The 13388-nt window shown below is 43.6% G+C and overlaps 1 protein-coding gene across 1 annotated transcript; it reads left to right on the forward strand.

Annotated features, from left to right (window-relative positions):
• Positions 1–2447: 2447 nt before the first annotated feature.
• Positions 2448–5788, forward strand: LOC147439670 (beta-amylase 3, chloroplastic-like). The gene is made up of 4 exons (XM_086485491.1): positions 2448–3366; positions 4103–4313; positions 4505–4615; positions 4719–5788. Exons 1-4 carry the CDS (start codon positions 2690–2692, stop codon positions 5535–5537), a joined length of 1818 nt encoding a protein of 605 aa, XP_086341617.1. The 5' UTR covers positions 2448–2689; the 3' UTR covers positions 5538–5788.
• The last annotated feature ends 7600 nt before the right edge of the window (positions 5789–13388 follow it).

Consider the following 13388-nt stretch of genomic DNA (forward strand, 5'->3'; position numbering starts at 1 on the left):
AGTTTCCTAAGGCTTGATTGAGGCAAATGATGGCCAAAATCCTACGGGCCATCAAAAATATTATGCTAAACTAGCAAAAAGATACTATGGTCCTTTTCTAATTTTGAAGCCAATCAATGAGGTGGCTTATCAACTCAAGTTGCCTAACCATTAGCTCATACACAATGCTTTTCATGTGAGCCTACTCAAGCCCTACAAAGGAGAGCCTCCAAATGAACCAATTATTGAAGACCCTCCCGAAATCGAAGACCAAGAAGAGGTGCTACAACCTGAAGCTATCCTTCGGCATGAAGACAAGGTACTACGACATGGTAAGATTATCCGACGATATCTTATTAAATTCAAAAATTATCCTTTTGAAGATGCTATATGGATGCAAGGAATCCAACTTAAGGATAGTCCCTATCCTCATTCCCCGCTAGCTCTCTCCACCTTCGAAGATGTTTGAGACCTTGGGATAGTTAATGCCTTCTACAAAGTCTATGTTATGCTTGTGATGCATGAAGCTTTCCATCTTCATTGCATCATCTAGGTCACAAGGAACACAAAGATTGTATTGTATCAAGTCTCTCTTGATAGGAGAAACTATAATACACATGCCTATTAGAGGGGGGGCCGGCTCCATATGAATCCAGTCCTCAACTATTTTCATGTTCTCTAAACTCTCTCTCTTGCAAAGGTATTGTGCATGCCAAGTTAACTAAGTACCATGTCTATGTTGCTACCATCAATTAAGTTCACCCGCTATGCTCACAAAGTAATTTTCTCAAAAGTGCTTCACCTAATTTCCTGATTCCGCTACTTTCAAAGTTCATAGGCCATTTCCATTACATTGGTATCAGAGCATTTGGTTTCTCTTTTCTTGCTTAAGAAGAGAGGTCCTTAAGTATCCTATTAATGGTTGTTTATGTTAACTATATTAGGGTAAGTGGGACTGGGATCTATTATCGGTTTCGTTGAGCCCACTATGTGGGATATGGTTCACACCTCGGGAGTTTTGGTCTTAATAATGGAGTCTTTTTAGACTTGCCTATGGCTTTACCATTATTGAACCATAAGAAGTCTGAAAGGAGCTATCACTCGGCAACTTCGCTATGTTAGACTCACTCCACTACTCTTTATAATTAACCAATTCGAGTCGTGGGTGTTGATACTTAAGTGCCAATTTTCAAAGGCTAAGAAGAGTAGCAACTTAGGTTTTGAATTGCCAAAGCATACACTAAGTAAACACATAAGTTTAATTAACATGGCTGACAATAACCAAGAGAGTAGAATGAACATTGATAACTTTGATTTTGCACATGAAGGTGCCAATGATGATGCCCCCATGTTTGTTAATCATCTTGTCACTAGGTTGCAACAAGTTATGGGCAACCCCTCTTTGCAAGCCGAAGTTACTCAACAACTTCGTGCTTATGGGATTTCCTTTCCTCTCCAAGAGGAGAGAGAGCTTAGGAGGCCTCTTGATGAGACCCCCAAAAGAAGACTCTCTCCCATACGAGAGGAGGAATCAAAAGATCAAGAAAGCAATGAATCTTTAAATTCCTCCGAAGATGTGGCTCCACGAAGAAGGCGGACTAAACGATCGCCAACTCCTCCCAAGAGAAAACGGTTACCCCATAGTCCTTCTCCTCATCACTCCAAAAGGGAAGAGAGAAAACCAAGGAAGAAAAGGCCAAGAAAGAGGTCACCCTCTTCTCCTTCTTCTTCACCTTCCTCCTCTACCAATGAAAGCTATGGCTATTTTCCCTCTCACTCCGGTTGCACCATGCACTCTACTCTATTGACTCGTTGCCTAGACAACCATCAGCTTCATTGTGCGACCGTCCCACTTGTCTCATTAGTTTGCCCTAAAAATTTGATCATCGACAAAATGGTCTTTTTTTTTTGTCATATTCACAATTGTGAGTTGAGAGAATTTATATTAACTCGAAAAGAATACAATCACCCTCAAGCACTACATGTGCCTTGAGGGGGCTACGGTTCCAACAAAGGCTTGTACACACACACAGATACGAAACGAGAGGTGTTAGATCTACCCTCTTGAGTGTTCTAAACAACTCAATGCACGAGTCCATTCTTCATCCTTGCTAGTTGATCCTTTTCTTGCTCCTGTAGCATGGATGAGCTCAGTGCTCAAAAACACATTATCATCAAAATGAGCTACAACCAGTTTGGCCTCAAATACCCGAAGTTTCATAGACTTCCAGACCTGGTTCAAGTAGAAGAATCTAATGATTTGGGTGCATACCAAAACGGCCTGGCTTTGGAAACCACGCCCTCCCAAGTTCAAGTCATCGGTAAATAAAATGATATTCCAAGTCTTTCACAGCCATTTGCAAATAAGGCAGTGGCGTGAACGGGCCCCATAAATGTGGCAGAGGAAAAAATCAGGCTGGTTTGGATTGCAAAATGATGATGTGTCGACGCCCTTCCTTTTCCATGAAGCCCGCCATAGCTATCAACTTTGGTCTTCATCTCTAGCCTATCTTCCACTTTTCCTCTTCCCTTCACAGAGAGATCGTGGGCCGTGGTGCTTTTCGTTTGTCAGACTGTTCAACCTCAGACATTGCATTGCTTGCCACCCCAGAAAATCGCTTCTCTCCTCCTCACGTCCTCATTGTACAGGTGAAGCTTCTCAGTTAATCGTTTTTAGCCCTTCATTTGTCTGAGCTTCCATTACGTAGCCATGGCATTTCCTTCTTCTACTATCTCGGGCTCTCTCTATGGAAGCTCCCCCGAATCCATAAGAGGCTTCTGGTCAGATCTCCATGAAAAGCCAGGTTCTCGCAAGAACGTCCATGGCTTTCACAATACTTCCACTCATAACGTCAACCCTAACACTAACCCGGACTCAGCTGCTCCTTTTACTTCTCCTCCCCCGACATTCATCTCTTCTGATGAATGGTGGAGGAAGCCCTCTGACAAGTCGACTTCGCAACCTTCTGCAATCATATGGCCGAGTTCAGGGCCCTCAAATCTCACAGGTGACAAGCTCTTTGACTTCCATGAAAGCTCGAATCAAGCTCCCAAAGAGAAGGAATATGTGTACATCGACACACCAACAAGTAGAGGGACAGATGGAGGAGTTCCTGTGTATGTTATGCTTCCGTTGGACACTGTTAGCTCTAACAGCACATTGAACAGGCCCAGAGCTATGAATGCAAGTATGCGGGCATTGAAAAGTGCCGGGGTAGAAGGTGTAATGGTTGACGTATGGTGGGGAATTGTGGAGAAAGAGGGACCTGGGGCTTACAATTGGTGCGGCTACAGGGAGCTTTTTGAAATGGCGAGGGAGTATGGCCTCAAGCTGCAGGCCGTCATGTCATTTCATCAATGTGGTGGAAACGTAGGAGACAGTTGCTGGTATGCCATCTTCTTACCTTGTGTCGTTGCTGGAACTGCGAAAGAGGCTTATTCTCTCTTATGTATGTCGAAAGGGTGTCCATCCATGATTTTAACTGCAGTGGCAATCTTGTTGTGAGGACATTGAAATAGGAGCGTCATAAATTCTGGGAGAATGGCTTTGCATTATGTGATTGAGTTGCGAGTTGTTGGAAGCCAATGGTATTGCATTGTGTGATGGTGTTTCGAGTTGCTGTAAGCCAAGCCAATATGTGTTTTATCAAGCTTCACAGATACTGATAGTCGTCTTACTTTCTTGATGTTTGAGGCTTGAAAGAGGGAACAAGTCACAGGAACACACCTTTCACAGTTGCAAGGGCAGTAGAGGTTTTCTTGTATTTGCCCCTGTGAGGTTTACCCAAGCAAGATGTAGTTGAAGGGATATTGGTGCTGTCTATGGAACTGGGAAAAAATGAAAGATGGAATGTTTGGCATGAGTGTCAAGTTAAACGTTAGGGAAGTCTAGGAGTTTTAGGAGTTTTAGGGTCCTTTTGAGAGGCTGAACTTTATGTGGGTGAAGGTTTTGTTGAGGTTTGTGTCAATGAAAAATTTTAGTGGCAAGCATAGGTGCTACTCGTGAAGTTTTAAATCTGGCAGTGCTTCATGCCTTTTGCCGGATGTAGATGAAGCATTATTTGTGGATATGTATTTGCAATTTGGCATTTCGAAATATGTTTTGATAGAGGTTTTACTGCAGGATTCCCTTACCGCAATGGGTGAGAGAAGGGATTGATAAGAATCCAGATTTGGTTTACACGGATAAGGAGGGCAGAAGGAATTATGAGTATTTATCCTTGGGTTGTGATACTCTGCCAGTGCTCAGAGGAAGGTCTCCAGTCCAGGTGTACACAGACTTTATGAGAAGTTTTCGGGATGAGTTCAAGGATTGGCTTGGAGATGTTATCGTGGTATGGCTTTTATCATAATTGCATTCCCAGTTGCCGCAAATTTTGTCGAACTCCACTGGCAATATCTTCTTGCTGCTGCATATAGGAGCACATTTTAAAACTGTATAGTGGACTTTGTAGTTGATGTAGCTATATCCATCACGCCATAAGCTTTAGTTTCTGTGACGGGTTTCACCTTTTGCATGTTGTAGGAGATTCAAGTTGGGTTAGGGCCTGCTGGGGAGCTGAGGTACCCGGCTTATCCTGAGAGCAATAACATATGGCAGTTTCCTGGCATTGGAGGATTTCAGTGTTACGACAAGGTATACATCTAATGTCAGCACATGGTGTTACTAAGTTTGTTTTGTATGATATGCTGTTCCTTCTTTTCTGGGTTTTGATCTTTACTCGACTATGACATTGCAGTACATGCTGGGAAACCTGCGAGCATGCGCAGAACAAGTGGGGCAAGTGGATTGGGGTAAAAGTGGTCCTCATGACGCGGGCCACTATAAACAGTTTCCAGATGAAACTGGTTTTTTTCACCAGGATGGAGCGTGGAACACACCATACGGCCAGTTCTTTCTCGAATGGTACTCAGGTAACCTGTTGAGACATGGGGAGAGGATACTTTCAGCAGCGGAGGGGATTTTCAGGGGCACAGGCTCAAAACTCTCTGGGAAAGTAGCGGGCATTCACTGGCATTATGGCACCCGCTCTCATTCAGCAGAGCTTACTGCAGGCTATTATAATACTAGAGTTAGAGATGGGTATCTACCCATTGCACAAATGTTTGGCAGGCATGGGGTAACATTAAACTTCACCTGCTTCGAGATGAGAGATGATGAGCAATATCCGACCTGTGCTCGCTGTAGTCCAGAGGGTCTTTTGAAGCAAGTAACGCTCGCCGCAAGAAAGGCAAGTGTGCCCCTAGCTGGAGAAAACGCGCTTATGAGGTTTGATGAAGGCGCTCACAGTCAAGTAATTAAGAATTCAAGGTTATCGGAGGACCATAGTAATGGATGGGTGGCCACGTACGAGCCAATGTGCTCCTTCACGTTTCTAAGGATGAGCGAGCAGCTGTTTCAGAGCAACAACTGGCGCAGTTTTGTCCAATTTGTGCAGCAGATGGCAGAAGGGAGGACAATTAACCCTTGGGAGGACAAGCACCATGCTACTGAATCCCATGTGCAAGCAACTCGCCCATTGATTCAGGAAGCGGAAGCTGCAATGATGTGCAAATAGCCTGCATCAGATGCACCGAAACAAGTGCTGATGACCTGCCACTCAATTGTACATATACATGGTATCAGTTAGCCTAATATATTTGCTCAAAGAGAGAGTTTGTAAGGTAACTATGGCAACTTGAGGTATTCTTTGATTGTTGAGTGTAGGTAGAACTTGTTCCTATATGTTTATATTGTTACATGTAAGTTCTCCATGCAAGAGACTAGCATAAATTTTTGAAGGGGATAATCCTTATTCCTCTTCTGCTAGGGTGGTATTAGAGTCTTTGCAGAATTGTGAAAAGATAAGGCTATCAGGTATATGTTGTATCAAAGAGCTTTGCAGGTTTTTGTTTAATTTGGAAGTCAGTTGTTTTAGCAAATCGAGCTCTATTAATCTTCTGGTGAGCAGATAGACAAGCTATGTAGGGGGTTTTGTGGTTCATTGCTTTAACCTCCAATAGTGCAGTGAAGCGATATCATAAGGTGACAAATATGACCACCTCTTGAAGTAGTGTATGCAGCTGTCGTGACATTGATAGGTTTGTGTGTATGCTAGGCTAAGTGCATATATTTTGTGGTTCATTGGTAGGCAATACAATAAGGAGACCAATATGACTACCTCTGGAAGTAATGTATGTAGCTGTCATGACATTGAAAGATTTATTTGTATGCTAGTTCTATGTAGACGTGGAGCTAGTTCTATAACACAAAAATTTATTTTGCGTGTCGTGGCATGTATGTGTTGTCAAGTTTGAATACAAAGACATTCAAGTGGAATGTGTGTGTCTACTCGTCCAGATAAAGAGATAGTGAGGGAGGACCTCGGAGAGGGAAGTAACCAGATAAAGCGATGTGGAAAGGAAGAGCGAGAGAGTGGACATGTTTACAGTATAGAAGAGGTATAGAATTGCAAAGATAAGGGTGAAAATGAGAGAGAGAGAGAGAGAGAGTGCACAAGGGAGGGACGGAACAAGAGAGATGCAATGAGCAGAGGACATGGAGGTAAGATTGAGAGGACATGCCCACACACACGGGGTGAGATTAAGAGGACACACACACACACACACACACTCACCCACAGTGAGAGAGAGAGAGAGATGTGTGAAAGTAGGGGGAGGGTGGAGAGCGGGATAGGTAAGTTGGGAAGCAGGGCAGGGAGGAGGAGGAAAAAGGGGAGGTGGTGAAGGAGAAGAGTGGGTCGTTTTGGTGGCCAAGGAGAGCAAAAAAAATGGCTCGATCCATTTTCTAATTCTCTCTCTCTCTCTCTCTCTCTCTCTCCAAAAAAAATGGTTATGAATTTGGATAACTTTGTGAAATTGATGGTAGAGAAGACGTTTGTGTACTTTGGTGACGTGATTGGGTGTCACTATGTGCACTTTTTTACAGTAGAATTTGCCAAAAGGATATATGGATAGATCCTTATTTTACGTTTGTGACGTGCCTATGTCCACTCTATGTTTCACGAGTTAATTATATGGTTGACATCCGTGGAGACTAAATAAGACATCATTCAGTGAGGGGTGGTGAGGGGATTGACTGTCCTCAAGTCGAAGGCGGCATCTTAAGGCGAACTAAATTAAAATCAAGGTTGTATAGGCTTTTTGGCATATTGCAAGAAGGATTATGTGTTTTGGGTTTTTTGGGGGGGGGGGGGGGGGTGTGTGTTGTTTGGTTTGCTAAAAGCCTTAGTATCCACATGGATGAAGGTTGTTCAATTCTAATTGTTTGACATGTGTCTCTCAAGAGAGTCTTAAAAGTCTTTTTTTTTCAAATCACACGACCCTCGTGCGTACATTCGTGAGCGCAACCCTCGTGCGTACATCCGTGGGCGATAGCTGGTCACTTGGTCACATTCGAATCGATGACCCTAATCACTAAGGATGAATACTCAAACAATCAATGTAGCTCCTTTGATAATAGCCTTTAAGATCTTAATGTCCTTTCAAATGCTATTTCCCAAAGCTACATTCATTCTATTGGTATGCTAAAAAAAGCTTTAGAGAACAAGAGATTAAAAAAGAACTCCTGTCCGAGGTGACTAAGTATGTCTATAAGCGTCGACAGGTCACTTGGCCGCATTCGAATCGATGGCCTTGGTCACCATGGATGAATGCTAAAACAATCAAGCTAGCTCCTTTGGACATACCCTTAAAAGTCTAAAAGAGAGAGAAATCATGTCTTTTCAAATGTTATTTAATAGCGTCCTTTCAAATGCTATTTCCCAAATCTACATTCATTCTTTTTGTATGCTCAAAAAAGCTTTAGAGAACAAGAGATTTAAGAGTGTATTCATAGGACTGACGAGTTTGACTTAGGAGTTTGACTTAAGATGTGAAGTATTGATTAATAACTTTTTTTATATATTTTAATTTGTAAAGAGTATTTTAGTTTAAGGACTTTATAAAGATTCATTTCATTAAATTGTTTTACTATTTTCAATGTTTATTAAATCAAAATTTTTTAATGAAAGCACTAAAATATTTTTTTGTTTTAGTTTTTCAATGTGTCTTTTTATTTCATTGTTTTTATTTTATTTTATTTTTATTTTGTTTGTTTTCAAAGATAATGTGCAATGTGTGTCTTTCACCTTCTTATTTAATTCGAACCTTTCTTTTTTTTGCCATACTCACAATTGTGAGTGGAGAGAAATTTTATTAACTCAAGCACAACATGAAAACCAATGATAAATCTTTCTCAATATATAAACCATTCGTGATTATGTATGTATAATGGATGATATAATGTATGTTTTATTTTTTATTTCATTTTATTTTCAAATGATAATATGCAATGTGCATCTTTCATTTTATTTTTTAAGTGGGGTTTTTCATAATATATAAACTATTTGTGATTATGTATGTATGATGGATAATATAATATTATATTAAAAACAACAAAAATTCCATGTGGTTATAAGTACCCCTTAACTTAGCGAACTTCGTGTCTTCTCACCTTGTTTTTCTTAAATCTCTAATGAGTTGTTGGTTTGAGGTCTTTTCACAAGTAAAGATAATGATCTATTTGGCATGAGTTTGAGTGCTTTCTTTTTGTACTCCAAGGATATCTCATAAAGTTTTATGATAATTTTATCTTGACTCAAATCAATGATTAAGTCTACTCGTCTGTATCTATACTAATAGATAATGGGGGAGGGGATTCTGGCTCCCCCCCCCCCCCCCCCGACACGTGGCAACAGTAGGTTCATCCGGCAATTCTCAAGATTCAGGCTAGTGTGCCCTGCGCAAAGTGAAACAGTGGACAACATAGAGAGAGAGAGAGAGAGAGAGAGAGAGAGAGAGAGAGGAAGGAGGGATGCTCTCCAGAGTCCCAGGACCCGTCACCCAAGCCACCTGTGGCTCTGCTGCGCACAAAGAGAAAACGACCCCTTGCCTTTGCCTCCATCTACCTCACCCTCAGCCTCCTCCCAACCACGGCTAATGCAAGGCTCTGTGCGTGCAGCGTAGAGAGAGAGAGAGAGAGAGAGAGAGAGAGAGAGAGAGAGAGAGAGAGAGGGATCACGTCTGCGCTCAATCTGTCCAGTCGCTATCACTACCTCTATCGGCCCTATGCAGCCCCGCCTTGACTGCTCTGATTGTTGTCTTCTTTGACTTCCACATCCGCGCTGCACCACCTTGAACAAGACACCAACCACCTTATGCAATCGTGCACAACCTCCATTCCCCGCAATTGGCTGTACACTTCCTTTGCACCTTGCCACCCAGACGAGAGCCCCATAGCTTTTAGTTGCCCCTGCACCACCACCAATCTTCAGAGGTCACGCCACTGGTTTGTTGTTATCATGTACAGCCCTTCTGTAGAGAGAGAGAGAGAGAGAGAGAGAGAGAGAGAGAGAGAGAGAGAGACCTTGGGCTGCTCGCATCGGCAATGTGTTGTGTGTGTGTGTGTGTGTGTTTCAGAGAGAGAGAGAGAGCTGTGTGTCGCCTGTCTGTTCATGGTACAAAGAGAGGCCCAAGCGAGAGAGAAGCAAGAGTTGAGGCTCGAGAGTGCATTAGAGAGAGAGAGAGAGAGAGAGAGAGAGAGAGAGAGAGAGAGAGAGAGAGAGAGAGAGAGAGAGAGAGAGAGAGAGAGAAGGCCATGCCCTTAAGCATTCATCCGCCGCCACAAAAAAATCCAAAGAGATCGAGATGCTTCCATAGCTAATAACCTTCACGTTCCTTCCAATTTAAAAACTGGCATCTAGCTTTGAGTCATCTTTTTCGTGAGACATACAGTCATGAATTCCCTAAAAACTACTCCGAAAATTCCCAACACACCCCTGGTTGCCACATCCAAGGTAAAAAACTTTGTAGCTTTTGATAATAAGACTGATTGTCTATCAATACAAGATGCTAAAACTAGAATTTGAGTTGGTTATTTATGCAGCGGAGATGAATTGCTTCATTATTTTCAGACATACTTACCCTTTTTTGCGAGATAATTTATGATATATGCCAAGCACTCAAAAACCGATTCCAATTTCAAAAAGGAATCTCTCTCTCTCTCTCTCTCTCTCTCTCTCTCTCTCTCTCTCTCTCTCTCAAGCTTATACGCCATTGCTTATTATATGTCACTCTTGATGCGGCTATGGCTACACGTGTTCTATTGAGCTGCCAGCTTCCAACCCAGTGTTCGGGAGAAAACATTTTTCCAAACCTACAAAGTTTAGAATTACGAGTATTTTTTAGGTTTTTACACTATTTCACTCTATTTTGGGGCGAAATTTCTCCCTTTCCCCTTTCTCTCAACCGGCATATTTGAACTTGAAAACGACACGGTATTAAGCTGAGACACATTTTTTCCAAACACTGGGTCGACCTTTATGTGTGCTACATCCTGCTGGTCGCCTTTGCTTGGTACATTTGGCAACCAAGTACTGGTTTTGTAATCCAATTCCTTTTGTGAATTTTCCAAGAGGAGATTTCAAAAACTAGGTTGTTTTTTCATTATTTTTCTCTATTTTGGGAAGGAAGGTTTCCTTTTCCCCTTGCCCCCAGCCGGCATTTTTGAAATTGAAAACGACATGATATTAAGCTGAGACTGCATGGTGGTGTTCGAAAAAAACCAATTTCGAAAACATAAAAAATTTCCTTTAGGGTACATTCAAAGATGAAATTTTGCAGACTAATCGGAATTTCTTGCAATTTATATCAATTTTCTTAAATTTTTCAAGCGGTTTTTCTCTTTCTCCCTCTCCCTTCAAACCGGCTCAAGGCTAAGTTGAGACACACTTTTCTTGAACACTGCTCCATGGCCACGAACTCTTGGGATGCACGAATTGCCACAATAGCTTCCCAAGTACATGCAACAAGTATATTAGGGGGAGAGAGAGAGAGAGAGAGAGAGAGAGAGAGAGAGAGAGAGAGAGAGAGAGAGAGAGAGATCGTGGCCTTACAAGTCATTCAAGGACTTCGTTACTAACTCTCTCTCTCTCTCTCTCTCTCTCTCTCTCTCTCTCCCCTCCTCCCCAAGCTGAATAGTTTCAAATCAACCCATTGGAGCTGATGGCGGAAATTAGCCTGCAAGAAAGCTTAATGAGGCACGTGGGCAGTACATGTACCCTTTCTTGGATGAGTCTATCTAAATCTATAATATTATAAAAGGGAAAGGGACCCCCCCCCCCCCCCCCCCCCCCCCCCTTTTCTTTTGACACTTGGCATGATTTCCTTGCTCATGCTAGTGTCTCTTACAACAGCAAGGCATGCGAATGGAGAGAGAGAGGGAGATAAATATATAGATAGATAGATAGATTGAATTATCGTCCACGGAGGTCATATATGACCTATGGGACCAAAAACACAACATTACAACAAATCGTTCTCAGTGCGGGTTGATACATATCAGTTAAGGACTGAGGGTCCATCAAGAGGGTAGGGTAAAGGGAGAACAAAAAACCTAAGGGTCGCCGGCTAAGGGGAGAGCCGGTTTGGGGTTTCGAAATTCCTGGATGATCGCTTTGCCACCTCGGTAGACTGCCCATTTACCTTGCTTGCGCGCTTCATGCATCTTCTTGAGCTCGCTCGCTTTACTCTTGAGTTGATTCATGGTCAGTTCTTCTGCAATCCAAAGCTTTTTGCCCTTGAGAAGTCGAGATTGACATAGCAGCTTCATACGCTCATCTTTGTCCTTGAAAGTGAGTATGCAGTGCTCGGGTGGCACATGTCTATGTGTATCGTTAATCCAAGCAACATCTTCGGGCTTGATGTAGATAGGTTGAAGAATGTCATTGAGCTTGATGATTGCTTCTTCAAGGGTGTCCTCCGGGGTACACCATGGTGAGTGTAGTCCCCCAATCCGGACCTTGAGGCCAAGAGATTCTTGTAGCCGACATTCTTGTAGGGCCGTCTGTATCTTTGTGTCAATCTTTTTATGTGTTGCTGCGTGTGCTTCTTTCTGGGCTGCCATGACAGTTTCGGTGAGTGAGGCTTCGACTGCGTGTGCTTTTTCAAGTAGAGCTTGGATCTCTACTTCCTTCGCATCTTCAAGCTTTTGTAAGCGGTCTTTGAGTCTCTCGTTCTCCTCGATGAGGTCTTGAATATGAGCCTCAAGAGCTGTGATTCGTGCTTCTTGGCGGGCAGCGGGGTCCTTTCTCGGTGCCGCTGCAACCGCAAGAAAGCTCTTGCGTGCAGAAGGGGTACCAAAGGGCGACGACATCAGGTTGCAAAAGGGGGGGTTCTTGTCGAAACACACAGCGTGGGATCAGGGGCTTGTGATTTAAATTTTTGGGGGTGAAAGCATTGCCATGCCCTATGTACTGTGTCGGCGAGGTAACAGAGACAGGAAACGAGCAGCGAGGAAGGAAGCGGGCAGAGAAGTAAGGCGAGTAGAGCCTGGTTTTTACGGGCTGAGAGAGAGGGGATCTCTTGGCAAGCTGTATGTCGCGCGGGCGACGTCTTTGACGACCTGCAGGTCGCGGGTGACGTCCTTGACGAGCTGCAGGTCGCGGGCGTCCTGTGCTAGGTAGCGGGGCTGGGCTGTGGCTTAACGTCCCCCACAGGGCCGCCCTCGCCCAGGGGAGACACACAGATGCTGTGGCGCGAGGAAGACGGGGGCTAGGTTACGGGGAGAGAGAGAGAGAGAGAGAGAGAGAGAGAGAGAGAGAGAGAGAGAGAGAGAGAGAGAGAGAGAGAGAGAGAGAGAGAGAGAGAGAGAGAGAGAGAGAGAGAGAGAGAGAGCTGTCGACTGTCCAGACTCAGGCATGAGAACACCAAGAAAGAGAGAGAATTTGCCACCGGCCACTATCCAGGCATGCAAGAGGGCGGCAAAGTTGAGTTGGCTAGGCATAGGGGATCGGGCAGTTTTCGGGAAAATTTATTTCTCCAAACAAAAATAATACTGGTGAGCAGCCTTTGGCAACCAGGCAAAGTTGTAGGCTTTGTGCAATTGAGGGATTGATTGAGGAACAATGCACAGAGAGAGAGAGAGAGAGAGAGAGAGAGAGAGAGAGAGAGAGAGAGAGAGAGAGAGAGAGAGAGAGAGAGAGAGAGAGAGAGTGATGTCGACTGTCTGGACTCAGGCATGTGAACAGCAAGAAAGAGAGAGAATTTGCCGCCGGCCACTATCCAGGCATGCAAGAGGGCAGCAAAGTTGAGTTGGTTAGGCATAGGGGGTCGGGCACTTTGCGGGAAAAATTATTTCTCCAAACAGAAATAATACTGGTGAGCAGCCTTTGGCAACCAAGCAAAGTTGTAGGCTTCAACCAGGCAAAATTGTAGGCTTTGTGCAATTGAGGGATTGATTGAGGAACAATGCAGAGAGAGAGAGAGAGAGAGAGAGAGAGAGAGAGAGAGAGAGAGAGAGAGAGAGAGAGAGAGAGAGAGAGAGAGAGAGATCTAAGTAAGAGCAAGGGGTTTGAGTGTAAGAGAGGCCA

This window comes from Adiantum capillus-veneris, chromosome 16 (assembly GCF_014529385.1).
Source record: "Adiantum capillus-veneris isolate H3 chromosome 16, ASM1452938v2, whole genome shotgun sequence".
Taxonomy (NCBI): Eukaryota; Viridiplantae; Streptophyta; class Polypodiopsida; order Polypodiales; family Pteridaceae; genus Adiantum; species Adiantum capillus-veneris.

Bases quoted from the DNA above. Each gene is read 5' to 3' on its own strand.
- LOC147439670 (XM_086485491.1), top strand. From the start codon at position 2,690: ATGGCATTTCCTTCTTCTACTATCTCGGGCTCTCTCTATGGAAGCTCC. The intron at 4,314-4,504 runs GTATGGCTTTTA...TGCATGTTGTAG, and splicing joins GGCTTGGAGATGTTATCGTG to GAGATTCAAGTTGGGTTAGG. The intron at 4,616-4,718 runs GTATACATCTAA...ATGACATTGCAG, and splicing joins GATTTCAGTGTTACGACAAG to TACATGCTGGGAAACCTGCG.